The sequence below is a fragment of the Schistocerca nitens genome, chromosome 1, assembly GCF_023898315.1.
Source record: "Schistocerca nitens isolate TAMUIC-IGC-003100 chromosome 1, iqSchNite1.1, whole genome shotgun sequence".
NCBI lineage: Eukaryota > Metazoa > Arthropoda > Insecta > Orthoptera > Acrididae > Schistocerca > Schistocerca nitens.
This window is the reverse complement of record NC_064614.1, coordinates 268,511,988-268,535,174: the sequence shown is the minus strand read 5'-3', so window position 1 is coordinate 268,535,174 and position 23,187 is coordinate 268,511,988. Positions and strand designations below refer to the sequence as shown.

At 42.2% G+C, this 23,187-nt stretch overlaps 1 protein-coding gene and 1 pseudogene across 1 annotated transcript in view; one reads left to right on the top strand and one right to left on the bottom strand.

Annotated features, from left to right (window-relative positions):
- Positions 1–19,212, top strand: part of LOC126247975 (protein unc-13 homolog 4B-like) — a 205,183-nt gene extending 185,971 nt beyond the window's left edge. The window contains exons 10-12 of the mRNA XM_049948543.1: positions 7,570–7,690; positions 15,013–15,233; positions 18,907–19,212. Of these exons, the coding sequence (XP_049804500.1) occupies positions 7,570–7,690; positions 15,013–15,233; positions 18,907–18,992 (428 nt within the window). The 3' untranslated portion in view covers positions 18,993–19,212. The remainder of the gene's footprint in view (positions 1–7,569; positions 7,691–15,012; positions 15,234–18,906) is intronic.
- Positions 705–822, bottom strand: LOC126207049 (5S ribosomal RNA; annotated as a pseudogene).
- Positions 19,213–23,187: the final 3,975 nt, after the last annotated feature.

Below are 23,187 nucleotides of genomic sequence, written 5' to 3'. Positions count from 1 at the left end.
TGAATAGGAAGAACAAACCTTTAATGTTCGGATACAGTTTTACTAGTGTCCTGCTTGACACAGTGAAGTCGTTTAAATATCTGGGCGTAACGTTGCAAAGCGATATGAGATGGAACGAGCACGTGAGAGCTGTGGTAGGGAAGGCGAATGGTCGACTTCGGTTTATTGGGAGAATTTTAGGAAAGAGTGATTCACCTGTAACGGAGATCGCATATAGGACGCTGCTCGGGTGTTTGGGATCCGTACCAGGTCGGATTGAAGGAAGACATTGAAGCATTCCAGAGGCGGGCTGCTAGATTTGTTACGTTGGCTTCGAACAACACGAAGTGTTACGGAGATACTTCGGGAACGCAAATGGGAATCCTGGAAGGAAGGCGGCGTTCTATTCGTGAAACACTATTGACAAAATTTAGAGAGCCGGCATTTGGAGCTGACTGCCGAATCATTCTACTGCTGCCAACATACATTGAGCGTAAGGTATACGAAGATAAAAATACCCGTCCGAACAGGCCTTGGAAAGCACAACGGTACCGACCGGCCGCCGACTCATGCTCAGCCCACAGGCGTCACTCGATGCGGATATAGAGGGCCACGTGATCAGCACACCGCTCTCCCGGCCGTAAGTCAGGCTACGAGATTGGAGCCGCTACTTCTCAATCAAGTAGCTCCTCAGTTTGCCTCACAAATGCTGAGTGCACCCCGCTTGCCAACAGCGCCCGGGAGACCGAATGGTCACCCATCCAAGTGCTAGCCCAGCCCGACAGTGCTTAACTTCGGTGATCTGATGGGAACCGGTGTTACCACCGCGGCACGGCCGTTGGCAATACGAAATGGAAATGCCGTGTGGGTAGGTCCTCCCGTCGGGTAGACCGATCGCCTGGTGTAAGTCTTTTGAGTTGACGCCACGTTGACAACACAACTCTCAGTCCATGAGCTGAGAAAATCTCCGACCTAGCCGGGAATCGAACCCGGGCTGTTGGGTATGATATGCCGTCGCGCTGACCTCTCAGCTACCAGGGGCGGACGGCAATACAAAGATAAGATACGAGAAATTATGGTTCATACGGAGGCATCTAGACAATCGGTTTTCCGTGGCTCTGTTTGCTAGTGAAACAGAAAAGGAAATAACAAGTTCTGGTTCAGGGTACCCTCTGCCACGCACCGTACGGTGGCTTGCGGATTATGTATGTACATGTAGATGTAACACTGCAGTGATGCGGCTCTCTAAGTTACTCTATTCTGTGCTTATATCTTCGTATTCCCCATAACTACAGTAGTCTGTAAGCGATAGTCATAAACTAGTTGATAGGCTATACAAAGAAAAAAAAATCAGTAGCTGAGCACAGAGGTCTCCTCGTCCCGATGTTTTTGAGGCCAGATTTGTGAAGATCCCGTTCATGGGGAATCCTTCTTATGATTTGGAGAAGCTTGTGAAGAACCAGGATTTGCGTGTTGTTTTCGCTACTGCCAATAACCTTCAGCTTAATTACATTCACAATGGAGGCCCCCACAAGGACAAGCATGTAGAGTCGGCCGTATACAAATTACCGATTGTGAAATGTCATATATAGGCCAGACCGGCAGGATGTTTAAGAGCAGGTTCAGCGAGCACATGCTAACTAAAATCGGCCATGTTCAACCGAATTCTGCGTTTGCTGAACATCTTAAGTCAAACGGGCACCAGCCTCCCACACTAGAAAATTTGAGAATATTACACATTGCTCAAAAGGGGAAAGAGTTGAATCTAATCGCGGAGTTGGAAGCTGTTTAACATATTTATTTCGATAAAGGCAAGTTGCTGAACGATCAACTGATTAGCAGAAACAAAGTATATTATGATACAATGCTTCCATTGCCTGGAATGTTGCTACAGTGATACATTTATTTTGACGACAGCTTAATTTTTAACTTGTTTGTTTTTTGTGTATGAAGTTAGGGGAGTTATATTTCAAAGAGGGGCTTATTAATGGCCTTATTTTGTCGCAGGTGACTTTACCTTTTATATTCTGAACTTGTATTTTTGTTCTAATCACTAGAAATGGCTTTACACTTTGAATGCTTACGACTACCCCTGTTCCTGACGCCTTGATGTTTGGGTTGTTGGTTTTGCATGCATACGCTGTGCAAGCACTCTAAAATTTATCTATTTTATTAGGCATGACAATTTTAATGACCTTTTTTACTTGCTATTTTATATTAGTATTTTATCTAATTATTCTGTTTTATATAGGGGTACTTTAATGTACTTTTGTTACATGTGGTTACAATGGTTTGCTTATATGTATCTTAATTTGTTAAGTCTATATTTTTTTTGTTTTACGTAAATATGCCTTAACCAGACATGTGCGCTGCCTAGGCACATGTCGCCTCACTTGCATCACCATCTGTCACAGTTGCATTAGTGTGCATGCCAAACTGACATTGTACTCGTCATGAGCTAAATTAGATGACAGGTCCCTTCTTAAACATACTGCTGCCCTCTCGTAAGAATGGAAAACACACTCTGCTAACATGTAATTTGTCGAAATAAACACTCCACAAGCTCAATAACCTGGTGGGTCCTCTCGCTGGAGTAAGAAGCAATGGATCAATAAACTATGAACTACACGAAGGCATACTTCCACCAACCTTCCCTCCCAACGGCTTATGCTTTTCTTGTCGCTAAACAGCGAGCAAAGGGCTCGCAAGGGACAGCACATGTTTCTTCAGTATTTCCCTGTCAAGTTCCCTTGGCTGCAGTGTCATCCTACGTATCTCTCTGGATTATGAGGTGACATGGTATCCAGCAGAATACTACTTCCTTTCCGATCTCGTGGAGATGCATCATGGAGGCCTCAATCAAATGGACTATTCTGTTCACTGAGTATATCCTTAAAATAGCTGCAGCGCACTGAGGGATCAGAGCAGATGAGAAAATTCTTTCCTGTCTCAGATGCCAACTGCTGCAGAACCTTCAGGATCGCATACAGCTCCGAATTTGTTTGTGGTTATCAGTCCTGTGACTGATTTGATGGGGCTCGTCACGACTTTCTCTTCTGTGCCAATGTATTATGTATAAAACAGGATTTTATAGTGAAAAGAGTGGGGAATATTACGGTATATTGTAATCGTGAATAAAACTAACCTGCTTTCAGAAAAAAATAATTGCCTTACTTATTGACGCCCCTCTTAGACTCTCAGAAATTTCTTCCTCAAACTGAGGCCTTTATTTGATACTAGTAGACTTGTCTTGGCAGATATGCCGACTTCGCCTGTGCTAGTCTCCATTTTGTCTTCCTTGCTTCGTCCGTCATGATTTATTTTGCTTCCAAGGTAGCAGAATTCCTTCACTCGTCTGTTTCTTAGTCACCAATTTGGATCACAGAGTAGTACTCACACCCTTTGTCCTCAGTAATTTATGGGATGTATTCCAACGTCTGTCTTCCCCCACTGTTTTTACCCTCTACAAACACAGAAGTTGTTCTCTGATAACTTAATACATCTCCTCTCCTGTACCTTCTTCTTGTCAGTGTTCTCCATATGTTCCTTTCCTCGCCGATTATGCGAAGAAACTCTTCAGTTGTTACCTTATCAGTCCACCGAATTTTCAAATGTTCTCCTTTAGCACCACATCTCAAACCCTTCGACTCTCCTCCTTTCTGATTTTTCCACAGTCCATGATTCATATCCACACAATGCTGTGCTCTTAACGTACGAGGAGGTTTCAGTAACTAATGACACAAATGTATTTTCTCGGCCAATTTCGGATGTAAAAATGCACAATATTTTGTGGGACATCCTGAAATATTCCCGCTTGAGCCTCCACAGGGTCATGAAGTTCCAATAGATGTTGCCGTGGGGGTTAGGCGCGCGGTTTAGGGCGCCTTGCCACGGTTCGCGCGGCTTCTCCGGTCGGAAGTTCGAGTCCTTCCTTGGGCGTGGGTGTGTGTATGTTGTCCTTAGCAAAAGTTAGTTTCAGTTAGATTAAGCAGTGTGTAAGCCTAGGGACCGATGACCTCAGCAGTTTTGTCCCATAGGAACTTACCACAAATTTAAAAAAAAAAAAAGAAAAAAAAAGAAAAAATTCCAATAGGTGGCGGTGCTATACGTAACCTTCAAAATGACGTCTGTAACGGAGATGAGTTCCAAGTACAGAAATGTCATTGACTTTTTTTGGCTGAAAACCAGAGCATCACAGACATTCATAGGTACTTGCAGAATGTCAACGGAGACCTGGCAGTGAACAAAAGCACGATGAGTCGTTGGGGGAGGCGTCCGTCATCATCGCAAGGTCGCACAAACCTGTCCAATTTGCCGTGTGCCAGCCGGCAGCACAAAGCCGCGACACTTGCAGTTTTGGAACCTGCCGAAACTCTCATTCGAGGTGGTAGATGGAGCATAATCAAACACCTCACTGCTCAACTGGACGTCTCTGTTGGTAGTGTCGACACCGTCGTCCACCAATTGGGGTACTCAAAGATGTGAGCCCGCTGGGTTCCTCGAAGACTAACAGAAGACCAGAAAGATCAGCTAAGGAACATGTATGCGGATCTGTTTGCGCGTTAAGCGGCTGAGAGTGACAATATTTTGTTGAACATCGTCTCAGGCTATGACACATGCGATCATTAACTTCGGACGGGAAACGAAACAGAAATCCATTTAGTGTTACAACACCGTTCAAAGCTACACCCACAGTCAGTAAAATCATGACGACGGTCTTCTCGCGCTCTGAAAGGGTTATTCTGTTTTATGTCCTCCCTCAAGGTGCAGCGATCAACTGTGAAGTGTATTGTGCTACCCTCAGGAAATTGAAGAAACGACATCAGCGTGTTCGTCGCCATAAAAATGCAAAAGAATTTCTCCTTCTCCAAGACAACGCAAGGCCTCACATGAGTGTGCAATGTCAAAACGTGCAGACACTCAAGAAACTTACTGTACTGTTTTTCCTCATGCACCCTACAGCCCGGGTATCGCAGCTTCCGACTTCCACTTGTTCGGTCCAATGAAAGATGCGCACCGCGAGAAGCTCACGTGGGTGATGGGGAGGTTATATAATTCACTGAGACGCCGGCTCCGACGTCGACTAGTAGAGCGCTACCATGTGGGCATCCAGGCTCTCCCAGTAAGGTGGCGTAAGGCTGTCGCGCTGAACGGAGGTTATGTATAAAAATAGGATTTTGTAGTGAAAAGAGTGGGGAATATTATGGTATATTGTAATCGTGAATAAAACCCAACTGCTTTCAGAAAAAAATAATTGCCTTACTTATTGAACGCCCCTCGTACACTCCCAGAAATTTCTTCCTCAAACTAAGGCCTTTATTTGATATTAGTAGACTTGTATTGGCAGACATGCCCTCTTGGCTTGTGCTAGTCTCCATTTTGTCTTCCTTGCTTCGTCCGTCATGATTTATTTTGCTTCCAAGGTAGCAGAATTCCTTCACTCGTCTGCTTCTTAGTCAACAATTCGGATCTTAAGTTTTTCGCTAATCTCGTTTCTGCAGCTGTTCATTATTTCCGTCTTTCTTCGGTTTACTCTTAGTCCATAGTGTGTGCTCATTAGACTGTTCATTCCGTTCAACAAGTCCTGTAATTCATCTTTGGATTCAATGAAAATAACAGTGTCATTAGTGAATCTTATCATTGTTATCGTTTCTCTCTGAATTATAATCTTATTCCTGAAACTTTCTTTTTCCTTTGTAACTACCTCTTAGGGAAGAAATTTGCATCTCTGTGTCACATCCTTTTTAATGCAAGCACTTCGTTCTTGGTCTTCCGTTCTTATTGCTCCCTCCACATATTTGAACATACCGTATATTACTCGTCTTTCCCTGTAGCTTCCTCCAGTTTTCATCAGAATTTCGAACGCATTTTACAGGTCGACAAAGCCATGAATGTGTCTTAATTTTTCTTCAGTATTGTTTCTATTATCGAACACTGCTTCACCACTGCCATTCTGGAGCCTTTACCTTTCCTAAAGCCAAACTGATCGTCATCTAACAGATCCTCAATTTTCTTTTCCATTCTTCTGTTACGTTATTCTTGTGAGCAACTTGGATATTTGAGCTGTTTAGCTGATTGTGTCATTATTCTCACACTTGTCGACTCTTGCTGCCTTCGAAATTGTTGGATGATGTTTTTCAGAAAGTCTGATGGTATTTCGCTAGACTCATACACTCTACACACCAGCGAGAGTAGTTGTTTTGTCGCCACTCCCTCCCCCCCCCCCCCCCACTCCACCCCCCAATGATTTTAGAAATTCCAAACGAATTTTATCTATGCCCTCCGCCTAATTTGATCTCTTCCAAAGGTGTGTTAAATCTGACTCTAATACTGAGTCTCCTATGTCTTCCACATCGACTTTCATTTCTTCTTCTACTACATCGTAGAGGCCCTCAGTGTACTATTTACACCTGTCCTCCCTTTCCTCTGTCTGTAGACAATCTACTGGCTAGTTAGGCGAATCCTGAGGACACGGCTAGTGAAGACCACTGAGCAGCTCCTGCTTCGACCCATCGGTGTATATTGGAATAATATCGCCAGCTTGTGCAAAATATTCCTGAAAAGGATTTAAAAACAACACTATATGTAGTATCTCTTTTAAAATTCATCTTATCTAAAAGTTCTCTGAGCATCTCAAGAAATCGAAATGGTTATACACTCCAGCCTTGCCCTAAAACATTAATACTTGCCACAGAAACGTATAAAAAGTAGCCCTTTTGCATGAATTCCAAAGGACCTCGTTGCTCTAACATAGTTATTAAAAACTGGCTCCATATGTGAGCGAGAAACGGTATCGTGGTCCTTCCACTTCTTACCTCTACACACTGTCAGTCTCAAATAACTGTATGACACGATTAGCCTCTTGCTATGAATGTGAAGGGCAGAACTGTACTACAGGAGCAAAATGATGTGAAATTTGTGTGCAGTTTTTTCTCCACTGATGTATCAGCTTGATATTTTTTTTTGAGATGTAACTGTAACTTATTAAATTTTTTCCCGGGCCATACTTCCACGCAGATAACTGCATCATCCGCACAAAGTCTGAGACTATAAATAATAATACTCAGTAAGTCACTGATGTTTAAGTAATGGTGCTGCTTTGCCGCCTGTCAAGAAATTTTCGATTCCGGGTCATGTCTGGTTTGTTACCCTATAGCAATGTATTTTCTTTAAATGGTGTGAGATATATTCTAAACCACTAACATTCAGACTGTTAATGAGTCCACGTTAGTTTTCACATGTATAAAAATTCTTTCAGAAAATAATTTTTTCTAGCCATTAACTCCTGGTTCATTTGAGATACACAATTATTGACTGTGTTGCCTTAAGTAAGTGCCGTAATGAATAAACACAAAATTTCAGTTACTGAAATTTTGACCTAGTATTTTATTTTGGATTTATATGGTCATAAATGGTCTAAGTTGTCTAATTTTCGAATAAGAAGGTAGTCTATATTGTTTGAAAATAGGAGTGCTGTTGCTGAATCATGCAGGAAATGGAGTGGAGAAACATATTAAGCTGTCTAAATTCGTAAGTTGTTGTTTCCACATATATGAGTATGGTCTTTAAATCAGTGTGCCTGTTTTTCAGTTTCTAAGAAGATCTATGTGAAATTAAAATTTTCACCAAAAGAGCAGTTCAAGAAAGTGGAGAAGTGCAAAACAGAACCCTGTAAGAAGGATGTTCCTCTCTTCCAAAGTGTTTTCACAGTGTAAGTATGTAGTTCATTTCACAAAAAAGGAAACATTTTCTAAGGCAAGTTAAGGTTTTTGTGATACTTCACGAAGGAGGGCAAATATTCAGTTTATTTAGTTTATAAATAACTCCCACTGACATGGCAGTCTCTGTGTTTCAAATGCAAAACTGTGGCTAAAGTTCACCCATCCATGTTCGTGTAAGAATTTCTCTATTGTTTCCTTTGTGAATCATTTCATCTTACAACTCTCGTTTTACAGCGCATTGCAGCTGTTTCGTATCTTTGAATGAGACTATAGCAACGGAAATCTATTACACGTTCATCCACACCGACACATTCATTTAATTTCAGTGCATATAATTCATTTCGTGTACCTGGTTATTTTCGATAACACGTTATGCAGCACCATCTTTTGTGGTTTCGCTGTACACTTCATAGCTGTTCTTTTTTTGAAAAAAAAATAGACGCCTTGGTTTCAGTAGCTACCATATTTCCATCCTAAAATAAACATTTCGCTGCTTTCAACGTGGGGCCAACTATTGCACTAACACGGGGTCAATTATTCCACTAAATAGGTTAGACTGGGCTGTAGTGAACAGTATTTCAATATTCTGTCAACTGACAAGGGGAGGCCACCAATTGTGAAATTCAGATTCGATTCATATTGCGCATAATAAAAGCTCATAGCCAGAGGTGTAATGTGGCAAAGCACCAAGATGCACTTCTCAGCCGTTGTCGAGAAAATCGACAGGTAAAAGAAATCGTTGAGGTGAAATACTCTATACGATTTACAATGTTCTACAGCGTCGTGGTGCAGCGGTAAACGCTCGGGTTCGTAATCCGAAGGTCGCCGGATCGAGTCTCGCGCCATGCAAATTTTTTTTAGTATTTGTTATTTGTAATATATATATATATATATATATATATATATATATATATATATATATATATATATATATTAATTACAAATAACAAATACTAAAAAAAAGTTACATGGCGCGAGATTCGATCGGGCGACCTTCGGATTACGACCCCCGGCAATCAGTTGCAACAATTATGCATATAATAAGTTGTTGAAAGTCGTTTGTCGTGGAAAAACTGGCGACTTCGAACATGATTATGTTTTCTGCAAACAAAGTTGTATTTCACAAATGTTATTAATTGTCTTCATAATGTTTACACGTGTAGTTAACGGAAGACGTAGAAACGATATTCCAAAACGAATACGTATAGTGTAAGACAAACGTTCGAATTAGAGACCCCATGATATATATATATATATATATATATATATTACAAAAAACAAATACTAAAAAAAAAAATTGCTTGGCGTGAGATTCGATCCGGCGATTTTTGGATTACGAACCCAAGCGCTTACAGGGGAGTGTTATGGGATCATTGCTTTTCACAATATATATAAATGACCTAGTAGATAGTGTCGGAAGTTCCATGCGGCTTTTCGCGGATGATGCTGTAGTATACAGAGAAGTTGCAGCATTAGAAAATTGTAGCGAAATGCAGGAAGATCTGCAGCGGATAGGCACTTGGTGCAGGGAGTGGCAACTGTCCCTTAACATAGACAAATGTAATGTATTGCGAATACACAGAAAGAAGGATCCTTTATTGTATGATTATATGATAGCGGAACAAACACTGGTAGCAGTTACTCTGTAAAATATCTGGGAGTATGCGTGCGGAAGGATTTGAAGTGGAATGATCATATAAAATTAGTTGTTGGTAAGGCGGGTACCAGGTTGAGATTCATTGGGAGAGTGCTTAGAAAATGTAGTCCATCAACAAAGGAGGTGGCTTACAAAACACTCGTTCGACCTATACTTGAGTATTGCTCATCAGTGTGGGATCCGTACCAGATCGGGTTGACGGAGGAGATAGAGAAGATCCAAAGAAGAGCGGCGCGTTTCGTCACAGGGTTATTTGGTAACCGTGATAGCGTTACGGAGATGTTTAATAAACTCAAGTGGCAGACTCTGCAAGAGAGGCGCTCTGCATCGCGGTGTAGCTTGCTCGCCAGGTTTCGAGAGGGTGCGTTTCTGGATGAGGTATCGAATATATTGCTTCCCCCTACTTATACCTCCCGTGGAGATCACGAATGTAAAATTAGAGAGATTAGAGCGCGCACGGAGGCTTTCAGACAGTCGTTCTTCCCGCGAACCATACGCGACTGGAACAGGAAAGGGAGGTAATGACAGTGGCACGTAGGGTGCCCTCCGCCACACACCGTTGGGTGGCTTGCGGAGTATAAATGTACACTCCTGGAAATGGAAAAAAGAACACATTGACACCGGTGTGTCAGACCCACCATACTTGCTCCGGACACTGCGAGAGGGCCGTACAAGCAATGATCACACGCACGGCACAGCGGACACACCAGGAACCGCGGTGTTGGCCGTCGAATGGCGCTAGCTGCGCAGCATTTGTGCACCGCCGCCGTCAGTGTCAGCCAGTTTGCCGTGGCATACGGAGCTCCATCGCAGTCTTTAACACTGGTAGCACGCCGCGACAGCGTGGACGTGAACCGTATGTGCAGTTGACGGACTTTGAGCGAGGGCGTATAGTGGGCATGCGGGAGGCCGGGTGGACGTACCGCCGAATTGCTCAACACGTGGGGCGTGAGGTCTCCACAGTACATCGATGTTGTCGCCAGTGGTCGGCGGAAGGTGCACGTGCCCGTCGACCTGGGACCGGACCGCAGCGACGCACGGATGCACGCCAAGACCGTAGGATCCTACGCAGTGCCGTAGGGGACCGCACCGCCACTTCCCAGCAAATTAGGGACACTGTTGCTCCTGGGGTATCGGCGAGGACCATTCGCAACCGTCTCCATGAAGCTGGGCTACGGTCCCGCACACCGTTAGGCCGTCTTCCGCTCACGCCCCAACATCGTGCAGCCCGCCTCCAGTGGTGTCGCGACAGGCGTGAATGGAGGGACGAATGGAGACGTGTCGTCTTCAGCGATGAGAGTCGCTTCTGCCTTGGTGCCAATGATGGTCGTATGCGTGTTTGGCGCCGTGCAGGTGAGCGCCACAATCAGGACTGCATACGACCGAGGCACACAGGGCCAACACCCGGGATCATGGTGTGGGGAGCGATCTCCTACACTGGCCGTACACCACTGGTGATCGTCGAGGGGACACTGAATAGTGCACGGTACATCCAAACCGTCATCGAACCCATCGTTCTACCATTCCTAGACCGGCAAGGGAACTTGCTGTTCCAACAGGACAATGCACGTCCGCATGTATCCCGTGCCACCCAACGTGCTCTAGAAGGTGTAAGTCAACTACCCTGGCCAGCAAGATCTCCGGATCTGTCCCCCATTGAGCATGTTTGGGACTGGATGAAGCGTCGTCTCACGTGGTCTGCACGTCCAGCACGAACGCTGGTCCAAATGAGGTTCAAAAATGGCTCTGAGCACTATGGGACTCAACTGCTGAGGTTATTAGTCCCCTAGAACTTAGAACTAGTTAAACCTAACTAACCTAAGGACATCACAAACATCCATGCCCGAGGCAGGATTCGAACCTGCGACCGTAGCGGTCTTGCGGTTCCAGACTGCAGCGCCTTTAACCGCACGGCCACTTCGGCCGGCTCCAAATGAGGCGCCAGGTGGAAATGGCATGGCAAGCCGTTCCACAGGACTACATCCAGCATCTCTACGATCGTCTCCATGGGAGAATAGCAGCCTGAATTGCTGCGAAAGGTGGATATACACTGTACTAGTGCCGACATTGTGCATGCTCTGTTGCCTGTGTCTATGTGCCTGTGGTTCTGTCAGTGTGATCATGTGATGTATCTGACCCCAGGAATGTGTCAATAAAGTTTCCCCTTCCTGGGACAATGAATTCACGGTGTTCTTATATCAATTTCCAGGAGTGTAGATGTAGATGTAGATGTACCGCTGCGCCACGACGCTATAGGAAGCTACACATCGTAGAGAGTATTTTACCGCAACAGTTTCTATTAACTGTCGATTTTCTCGACAACGGCTGAGAAGTGCATCTTGATGCTTTGTCACATTACACCTCTGGCCATGAGCTTTTATTATGCGCAGTATGAATCGAATCTGAATTTCACAATTGGCGGCCTCCCCTTGTGAGACAACTTTACCACGTGATACGAGTTTGCCGATTTTTGAAAACGATTATATTTGGCACTCAGCCAAATTCCTGAAGCAACCAGTAGAGATGCAAGTGTCTGCATTGTATGCAATGGTGATTAAGAAGGACTATTTGTATTTTTTGAACATTTTCGCGTGTTTACTGATTTGTACAGGTGTTTTTGCTTTCATTTGAAACGAGGTAATTTTTTGGTGATCTGTAACAGTGACTCGAACTGGTCATTCATTCTCATCAGAGTAAAAACTTGTTGTTTTGCATATGATTGTCTTTCAGAATCATGTTTAGATATAAATATTACATTGCATTTAGATTTAATAATATCGCTTGGCATTATAGCATCAGGAAGCTTAGTGAAACCCTGTCAACCTACATTTTCGCAATTTTCTAAATTTTTTCTTGTTTCTCTCAGATAGTAGGTTTTTAGTTATGTGCTACATTATGCTGAAGTCGAAAGGCGCATTAGGACCCCGCTGGGACGCCGCAGCTATCTAACTTACAACGATGATACGCTGCAGCTTGTCGTCTCTGCAGTGGTTATCAGGGAAATAAGCCGAGGTAAATCAGCTGGCGGGTGTAGTATTCCCCTTAGAACCGTTGAAAATGAAGTGTAGTGCCCCTACTGCATCGAGCATTGATGACACAGTAGAGACCCTAAAACAAGTCTCTGTTGGTTCTGTGGAGATGGAGACGGAGGCTTCAGACCGCCGAATAATTTGCGGAGGGAAAAGTTTTTACTTTCCAGACATTCCTGTTGAAGATTTTACTTGGTGTTCGAGATATTTGGTTTGGAACTAAGCACCCTTTTCCCTTGGAGAAAATTAACCTGTTCTGGTGAAAATTTCAGAATTTTCTTAGAGGTCCGATATGTGTGAATTAAAAACTGCGTATGTTAATTTTTTTAATATCTGTAGGATGGGAATCAATAACGAGCTAATTGCCGTGGCCAACCAGAAAAGCGGACTAAGCGCTACGAGTATTTTTAGTAGTGCATAGAAAGCCCGAGAGATCGGATGAGCTAAAGCAGGCTGTGACACAAAGCTTTATAACTGTTGGCAGCGTGTGACAGAGATTTTGCCCAGATTGAAAAATGCAAGAGGCTGGAAGAAACTCAGAGGTTGAAGTAGCTAAGGATCTTGTAACTTATGGAGAATGCGACACCTAACAGTCGTTTGTGATTACTGTGCTCCTGCCCGAGGACTTTTTTATTTTAAAAAAGCAGCCGATACATATATTAACACAACGAAAATAAATTTATCACTGACATAATAAAGAACTTTGTTTTACTGTCACAACAATGTAAAAACAGCGTATCAGCTTGTCAGCTGCCGTATTTGTTAGTATGTAATAGCACATTTTTCGAAAAGTTATCAATTCAACCTGCTTTGCGCTCCATAAAATTAAAAGGATTAAAAATAATTCAATCACAGTATAGCGTAACAGTAAAATGTTTATTATGCAAAAGAATTGATAAATGCTTGGCACTTACCTCGGTTTTGCCGATACCTGTATGTCGTTTAGTATGTTCTGCGTTTTTCAGAATAAAAATATTGATTTCCATTGATAAAAGGAAGGAACCTTTAAAAAATTGCATAGTTTTGTGACTTTTACTGTAGACTATAAATAAAAAAATTGGTGATACTTTTCATTAAAATATTTTGTAAAAAAAAACATAATAACGTAGAATCAGTTTTTGGTACTTAGCCCGTTGCTGATTTCCATTCTATATATATATATATATATATATATATATATATATATATATATATATATATATATATATATTTTCTCAGCATGAAATCGTGCCGGCCGGAGTGGCCGAGCGGTTCTAGGCGCTACAGTCTGGACCCGCGCGACCGCTACGGTCGCAGGTTCGAATCCTGCCTCGGGCATGGATGTGTGGATGTCCTTAGGTTAGTTAGGTTTAAGTAGTTCTAAGTTCTAGGGGACTGATAACCTCAGAAGTTAAGTCCCATACTGCTCAGAGCCATTTGATGAAATCGTTACACGTAAGCCGAACTGCTCACCCACATTGACAAACAGATCATAGACACTACCGGATGCAACGCTAAAAGAATTTTCTCCCCTGTCACAGGAAAATAAATCCATTGTCATCACAGTGAACACGATGGACTAGTCAATAAGTCGGACGCCAATAAGCGCACCGCCAACACATTCGTGACTGGAAGTACCCCATTCTACCGCGCAGGTGCCACGAACAGGCAGTACAGGTGTAAGAAAACAACCTCTGCTGCGTCATAACTCAAAGGATTACTGTATATTACGCGAATACCCACACGACGCAAGGGGTGTAACCGGAGCGCATTTTGATTAAACCTGTACCGTCCTCAACAAACAACGAGAAGTTGCTACGAGAGAACAGATACCTTTGGTAGAAGCAGTAATCGAATTTGTGACACGAATAGGAGAGCGGATGAAGATAAGTGATTACATTGACCCAAAGTAATCACTTGATGAACGGAAAATCCTGCAGCTGTAAGCTGGAACAGCTACACGCAGCATACTAGAAAAATGGTTCAAATGGCTCTAAGCACTATGGGACTTAACATCTGAGGTCATCAAACCTCTAGCCTTAGAACTACTTAAACCTCACTAACCTAAGGACATCACACACATCCAAGACCGAGGCAGGATTCGAACCTGCGACCGTAGCAGTCGCGCAGTTCCGGACTGAAGCGCCTAGAACCGCTCTGTCACAGCGGCCGGCTACATGATACTAGACTGCTCGAGTGTATTGCCGCTGCCGGTGACCATTTTGAATACAACTTGTGATGCTCAAGTGTCTCGTTACTGGTCAGAATCCACATACACATTTGTTCTTTAGTGTGTCCTACCACAGGTGTCGCTGTGGGGACTTTTAAATATACATCTTCCAAATAAAGAGTTTTCGTGTTTAAAATTATCTTTTCTGTCGTGCTCTTTGGTGATTTGTTGTTATTTTAACACAGCTGGCAAAGTCGCTTTTGAGATAAATTTTCTATCGACGTTTATAATTTTTTAGCGTGTAAATATTTTCTTAATTTGTTTAGTTACCACACAGAGTGAAACTGAAGTCCACGCCTAATTATTTGAGTTCGTTTTCGAGCATTTTCGTAAATGCCAGTTAACGTAGGAACTGAAAGACAGAAAAAAGAAAACGCGACACAGCTGTCCCTCCTTTATTACCCTTTGTATGTTTAGACGGCTGCCACCCGTGAAGGAGGACGTGCTGCTGATGTTTGTGGTGAAGAAGGTGAAGAAGATCAACGCGAAGAGGCTCGCCGGGAAGAAGCGCAAGCGCACGCTGGCCGTGGCGTACCTCCCGCTCAGCGACGTCGAGGTCGGCGACAACCCAAACGACCGCGCCGCCCTGGAGCGCATGATCATCACATACCTGCCGCTCGGAGAGCCCGGCAAGACAGGTCAGCCGCCCCGACAACTCGCACTGCTGTTTTGTTCTAACGTGCATTCCTTCCTATAGCACTACAGCGGCTTCACACTGCCCCAAACTTCTCGATAACTGGTCGTATAATTTCCGCTATTTTTCCTGTTAACATTTCTTTGCATCTCGTGTCCCTTCACTTTCCGTGTCGAAAGGGTCTTTCCGACCGCAATACTGTTCTATGAGCCTCATGGACTTCTTTCTGTTGACTGCATTCGTCGTTCATTCAGAAGTGGTGTTCATTTTAGCTGTGCCATCACAGATGTTGTCCCTCTATACAATTTTGGATCTTTCTCTCTCTCTTGATCCAAATATTGTTACAGAGAACGATGTTGTAGGTACTCTACAGTACATTTGTCCTCTAGCTATTCCTGACTAACCATTCTGCACTTCAGGTCAATCCAATTTTTTAGACGTTTGTATTTCCTTTCGCCTGCTTCATTTGGTGCATTTTTATATTTTCTCCTTTCATCACTAATGTTAGTTATATTATATAATACGGAATTACGGTTCTGTCTTGAGAAAACCCTACTCTTCATGTTTTAATACTCAAATATGTTTCGGAGAAGGTTGCCCATCTTCTGTGGGTTCATTTATTCTCTGTCAACGTAAAATTTTTTTTGTGTATTTGCATTGGTAAAATTATTAACAGAAAAATATTATCGGGAAATTATATACCTTAGTATTACATACTAATGTTCAAGTGGCTGGCTGACATTTGCCGTACATTTTCTGTTTTTCTCTGGCTTGTCATCTGCAGCTAATCGTGGTTTTTCAATGCTGTGGTACGTAATTTTCCCAAATTTTAAACCTAAAGTGAAATTATTGCTTTCTTCTATTCTCTGGGGTGTTATAATATTACTGTCATTGTATTACGCTCCACCATCAAAAGAGAGTCGCTGTTTCATTCTTTAACTACAATTCTTTATGTTAAAGTACTGGTTTTCGAAAGTGCATTGAATGTATGATGATTCTGGACGGACTTTATAAATTGGTGAAGAGCTAGGGGCTATTTATAGGTGTGTACTTATGTTTTGTTGATTTACATTTTTTCATGCTTCTACAGGGTGGCTGGGCTGTCTTCCCTAACACACGCTGTTTCATTGTTTGTCTGATGTTCACTTGTTCTGCCATTTTATTCTGTGTGTTCTGGATGGGAATTACGAATTGTGCACTGTTAATGGGTTCTGGTGGGGAGGGACTCATATGTCTGTGTGCGTGTGTTTCTTTGTGTGAGAGAGCTTTTACTAGTTCTTTTAGAGCTGAGAGTAGGGTTCCATTGCAGAGTATTGCTTTACATGTATGGTATTTTTTTCTATTGAAATTATGTCTCTTGACTTGTGTTTCATGTCCACGAGTTCATCAGCAAATGCAGAATGAATGCCGTTACTCTTAAGTTCCCTTCTGTTTTCAGTGTACCTGATATCGAAATTTTCTGCATGTCTGTCCAGTATAAACTGAGATGCAGTCGTGACGTGTGAGTGGATCGATTCCAGATGTGTTGTGTCAGTGTTGGTTGTCCTCAGTTTCTTTTGTGTATAGTTGTTTTTTTCTGTAAGCTATTTTCAGTCCTTGTATTTTGAATAGATTGCCAGTACTGTGGGCTGTTTTGTTGTAGGTGAGTGGTGCCATTTGTGTATTGTTGTAGATATTTCTAGTTCAGATGTGTTGTGCTCGTTTGTGTTCTCTGTGTTTATCTTCTGTGTGTCTGTGGTTGTGTGTTATTGTTGTTCTGTTTGCTGCTGTGTGTTGGGTAGAACTTTCATTTCAGCTAGCACATCAGAGCTAACACACAACCACAGGCACATAACACTGAAAAACCCTCATTAGTTACGGATGACAAATTGGAGAAAAATAATAATTGTACCGTAAATGTCAGACAGCCACTCGAATATCAGTATGAACCCACTGAAAATGAAGAAACTTCTCTGAAACGTGCTTGGGTATTCAAACGAGAAGAATTGTGTTTGCTCAAGGCAGAACCACATTTCCATATTATTTATTAGGAAGCAAATGCAGACAAATACAGAGCTTCAGCCACAAGACTATTGGTTATGTTATTCGAGTAGTTACTCTTTTTCTTGCCACTTCCAATAGTTTTGAGTTGTAATTTGCACATTTTTAGCGAAATTCTACACCAGTTACTGAACAGATTACATTTAATACTTACACATGTTCTCTCCCACCTTTAACTGGTAAACCATGTCATCTGCAAATCCTCGTAGCTTAGATTGTTTTACTATAAAGATTATATTCATGTTAAAGATCGTACTTGTCTTTTGTCTATATGCAACTTCTGATTTAGCCAAGAGCAGAAGTTAAGCTGTTACTACTGTATTGAGCAGAACATCATCACTGCATGTAACTTGTTAAAAAAAGTTTTTTATTTTGTTTTGCCCGGCACTTGTGTTTGAGATTCGGCGTGCAGATGTACCTTTGTTGCTCGAAGTTCTGTAGATTTTTTTAGTGAGAAACTTTGTGATAGGACACGTTGGAACACAGCCTAATAATAATTCAGGTGAATTTTCAAATATGAGACTGAAAGATATAATCTCAGTAGAGCTTATTAACATGTAAAAGTAACATTTATTTCAATGTATAAAAGAACACCTTGTACTTAGTGTCCATACTATTTTATTCAGTATCAAACCCAAGCTAAAATTATTTCTCTGTTCGAAGACACCATAAAGTTTAGTTCTCTGTCCAGACATTTAAAATGTGTATTTTGTTCTAAAATATTTGTCTAACGAAGAACATGAGTTTAATTTTTCCGTGAATCTTTGAACCACCTCGGATTGCAGTGTATTAACATGGTACCTTTCATTATTGTCAGCAAGATGCCTTTCATTATTGTTCTCTTTTATAGCTTATTTTGCGGTAACAACATGTGGGAAACCCAACTTTTTTCTTTCCTTTTATTTTGATTCTTCTAACATTTCAAATTTCTTACTAAACTGAGACACGATACAGTTCTGGTTCACTGACCTTTTATACCAATCTTAACTTTTAATAAAGGTGTATTAGTCCATTATTGCGCTATCAACTTACTTGAGTTGCACGGTTAATACTCTTTCAGACTTTTGTTCTGTCAGTGTTCAATATTTCATCAGTTACTAACTGTTATACTTTTGTACTGTAAGAACTAGGCCTAGCAAGAAGTAGGCCTAGCTTATCACAGTAAATTAAAAGCTTTTTCGGACATGAATTCCTTAATGTTGCACATGATTTACTACAATCTCTCATTATTATAGGCCAGCGAAACTGTGTATTTAGTATGAGTCCTTTAAAGTTATTACTCATTGTTCTCTCTGGTGTCCAATAAATTGTATGTTTGTTAATGATATATCCAAGAAATGAAAAGTATGACTCACGTTCGTTCATAGACGTAATGAAACTTAAAATGGGATGTTTTTTTGGAGCGACTGATTGATAATCATCTATCACAATGATCCTATAGTTTTCAGCAAAGGATTTACATCACAATATTGCATTTGTTGAATGTTACTGTAGTTTTTGTAAACAGGCAGAAAGCTGATGATTTTTATTTTTCATTCCAAATATTTCTTGTGCAATTGGTAACTCTACACAGTATGGGACCGTGACTACAAGAGGCTAAACTTTTAATGATTTTTCTGTTTCCTTTTGCTTTACAGATCCTGAGATAGTCAAAATACTGGAGCGGAGAAAGCAAAGCAAGAAGACTAAAAAAATTCTAAAGAAGGACATACGTATCGTATGATCGTGACCAGTGGCCTAAAATTATTTGAAGTATGCTGAAGAGCCACTACTGCCAAATAAATTGCCATATATTCTGTTATACATATATATAAATGTATTTAATATTTCTTTCAAATACTCTGACAACGCGTATGACGCGTGAAATGACTGTACCAGACATAATTTTTATAGAGACTTTTTGTACTATTGCCAAATAAATATAAATGGTTTTCTTTTTATAATGGATGAATTCGTTCGTTTGGATGTCATCTCTCATTAGCACTAGCAACAAAGACAACGACAATTTTGCATTGTTGTTTCGTTTTTGTGCTTCTACAAGAAGCGGCAGACTTCCAATGATTTGTTCTGGCAAGCAACGTCATTTTCGATTCTGACCCTGTTTAGTTTTTGTGCAAAATCGCAAGTGATACATTGGGTAGGATTCCACATTAAACCGTTTAAGTCCCTTGTAAATTCCTGGATGAACTGATCAGAGGAAGACAAACACATAGCACTTCCGATAGAATCATATCTACTGAAGCGCTATGGTTGATGGCCGCACACATGTTTTCATCTCAATAAGAGCAAAAAATTTTCCTCATATATGTGATTCAGAAAATCTGAAGTCAGCTTATCATCAAATATATACCAAAACTTAACGTTTTCTTGCCATTTAGCCGGCCGTGGTGGCCGGGCGGTTCTAGGCGCTTCAGTCTGGAACCGCGCCACCGCTACAGTCGCAGGTACGAATTCTGCCTCGGGCATGGATGTATGTGATGTCCTTAGGTTAGTTAGTTTTAAGTAGTTCTCAGTTATAGGGGACTGATGACCTCAGCTGTTAAGTCCCATAGTGCTCAGAGCCATTTTTCTTGCCATTTACGTCATTTTCTGTTGGTCCGATCATAAGGCCTATTCCCTCAATAAATTTTCCTGCCACTAAAATTATTAGAGGACATAAGAACAAGTTTTAATGTTTATTTTGCATAATATTCACAGCTCATACAGTGAACACAATTGGATTTAAATTAAAAGTTCGCAAAAAATGACATTCAGCTCTGTAAAACTAGCCAGGATTAATTTCATTGCAGTAAAAGGTTTGTTGAACGCACCTAACAGTAGTGTTATACAGTTACGTTATTTAGTAACTGCGAAAGGTTGTTTCAGGTGATTTATAAGTAGAACATCGGTTTATGGTCTGTTGCCCGATCATGGATTTTAAACTGCAATAATATAAGGTAGAACATCCCTGTGAGGATTCTCTATTATTGTGTCCTGTTAGTATTGCTGTAATCCAGTTAGGGTGTGTGGGCCTCTGTTTCGAAATTCTTGTTTTGACAATCAAAATGCACTGAAGTATACTGAGGTGAAAAAAGTCGTGGGATACCTTCTAATATCGTGGCGGACCTCCTTTTCTCCGCGTAGTGCGGTAACTCGATGTGGCATGAACTTAACAAGTCGCTGGAGTCCCTGCAGAAATAGTGAGCCCTGCTGCCTCGGTAGCCCTCCATAATTGCGAAAATGTTGCGGCGCAGGATACTGTGCACGAACTGACCTCCCATAAATACTCGATAGGATTCACGTCGGGTGATCTGGTTGGCCAACTGTTCAGAATGTTCTTCAAACCAATCGCGAACAATTGTGGCATGACGGCAGGCTGCATTGTCGTCCATAAAAATCCTATTGTTGTTTGGGAAAATGACGTCCATAAATGGATGCAAATGGTCTCCAAGTACCAGAAGATCTAGAGGGTCCAGTCCATTACGTGTAAAAGCAGCCCACATCATTATGGAGCCACCATCAGTTTCCACAGCGCCTTGTTGACTACATGGGTCCATTGCTTCGCAGGGTCTGCGCCACAGTGGAACCCTACCATCAGCTTTTACCAACTGAAGTCGGGACTCATCTGACCAGGCAGTGGTTTTCCGTCTTCTAGGGTCTAACCGATATCGTCACGATCTCAGGAGAGGAGCTAGAGACGACGTCATTCTGTTGGCAAACACACTCAGGTAGTTCGTCTGCTGCCATAGCCCTTTAACACCAAATTTCGCCACACAGTCCTTGCAGTTTACGTTCGTCGTGAGCTCTACATTAATTACTGCGGTTATTTCACGCAGGGCTGCTTGTCTGTTACCACTGACAACTTTATGCAAACGCTGCTGCTCTCTGTTGTCAACTGTAGGCCTCGGCCACTGCGTTGTCCGTGACGAGAGTTAATGCCTGTAACTTGGTATTCTTGACAACGCCGTGGATCTCGGAATATTGAATCCTGAAACGATTTCCGAAATGGAATGTCCCATGCGTCTAGCTCCAACCACCATTCCGCATTGAATGTGTGTTAATTCCCGTCGTGCGCCCAAAATCACATCGGAAAGCTTTTCAAACGAGTCACCAGAGTTCAAAGACAGCTCCTCCAATGGACTGCTCTTTTATGTCTTGATACTACCGCCACTAGAGATGTCTATGTTGCTAAAAATGGTTCAAATGGCGCTAAGCACTATGGGACTTAACATCTGAGGTCATCAGTCCCCTAGACTTATAACTACTTAAACCTAACTAACCTAAGGACATCATACACATCCATGTCCGAGGCGGGATTCGAACCTGCGACCGTAGGACTGAAGGCCTAGAACCGCTCGGCCACGGCGGCCGGCGCATGTTGCTATCTTATGGCTTTTGTCACCTCAGTGTGTATCAGGCTATTGTTGGAAGTATGTAATTCCTAGCAGTAGATGCTCTGAATTTCCAGTGATGGTTCAAATGGTTCAAATGGCTCTGAGCACTATGGGACTTAAGATCTATGGTCATCAGTCCCCTAGAACTTAGAACTACTTAAACCTAACTAACCTAAGGACATCACACAACACCCAGTCATCACGAGGCAGAGAAAATCCCTGACCCCGCCGGGAATCGAACCCGGGAACCCGGGCGCTGGTAGCGAAAACGCTACCGCACGACCACGAGCTGCCGACTTCCACTGATACCTGGTGCATTTTTTCTCATCACTGATGGCAGAACTTGAGACATCACTTCCTAAGACTGTTATGATGAGTAAATAAGTGAACATTGCTATGTGGCACCACGTACATGTCAGTCAATGTGACAATATTTTCTACTGCGTACATGTCAGTCAGTGTAACAATATTTTCACTACGACAGCGAGAAGTACCGTCATTACAGTTTTCGATAGTTCGTCTTGCGTTTGTCATTGTTTCGTGGGAGCAAATTTGAACCCGGCGGTTATGTACAGTCTGCTGCTGACTTGGTATAGAGTGGTCTGCAGCATGTTTTGGCAGGTCAGGTCACTTTGGACGGATAGATTTGTCTTGCACGCAGGTCGTCGAATTTCACCCAGCTCTTCAGATGACAGAGTAACTGCCGAACTCGTTCTCGTCTCTTTGATAAAGATTGTTATCCAAACACATAACATTTGTTTTCTTGCCTACACCATCTTAAGCAGTTATTTGTATGATGAACTAATCATTTCACGACACATTCATATGCAGAGAAAAGAACTATCGTGTATTATATGTTACACAGGTACACATTCGGATCCATTTGACAACCACGATCACGACACTGAGCCCCATAGTATTTGAGACAGCAATGTTGACTATTCTAGAAAATGGTTCAAATGGCTCTGAGCACTATGGGACTTAACTTCTGTGGTCATCAGTCCCCTAGAACTTAGAACTACTTAAACCTAACTAACCTAAGGACATCACACACATCCATGCCCGAGGCAGGATTCGAACCTGCGACCGTAGCAGTCACGCGGTTCCGGACTGCGGACTATTCTAGTTTCGTGGTAATTATGCTTTTACACAAGTAGCAGTAGTGTCATCATCTGTGTCAGCCAGCAGCCTCTTAACAGTGACGTAGATAGCTAGCATGCGACAAAGAACCAATGCACAAAATCATTTTACGTATGCTAAGCACTAGATTGCGGAATACATAGAGACCACATGATCATCGGATTTTTAAAAAAAATTTTATACTTATGGTACGTGAAATTCAGACCTCAAATATCCATCTCCCACAGTAGTTCGAAGTAAGTCTCGAAAATTCTCGAGGAAATCGACTCGGAAGTTTTCCGAGCTGCTTTATTAACGTAGAGTTAGGTTGATTTATCGACAGGCACAGTGTTTCTGTGGTAGAGTGATCGTCTGTCACGATTTATGTTCGATTCCCGACCTGTGCATACCCTACTAACATTTCCG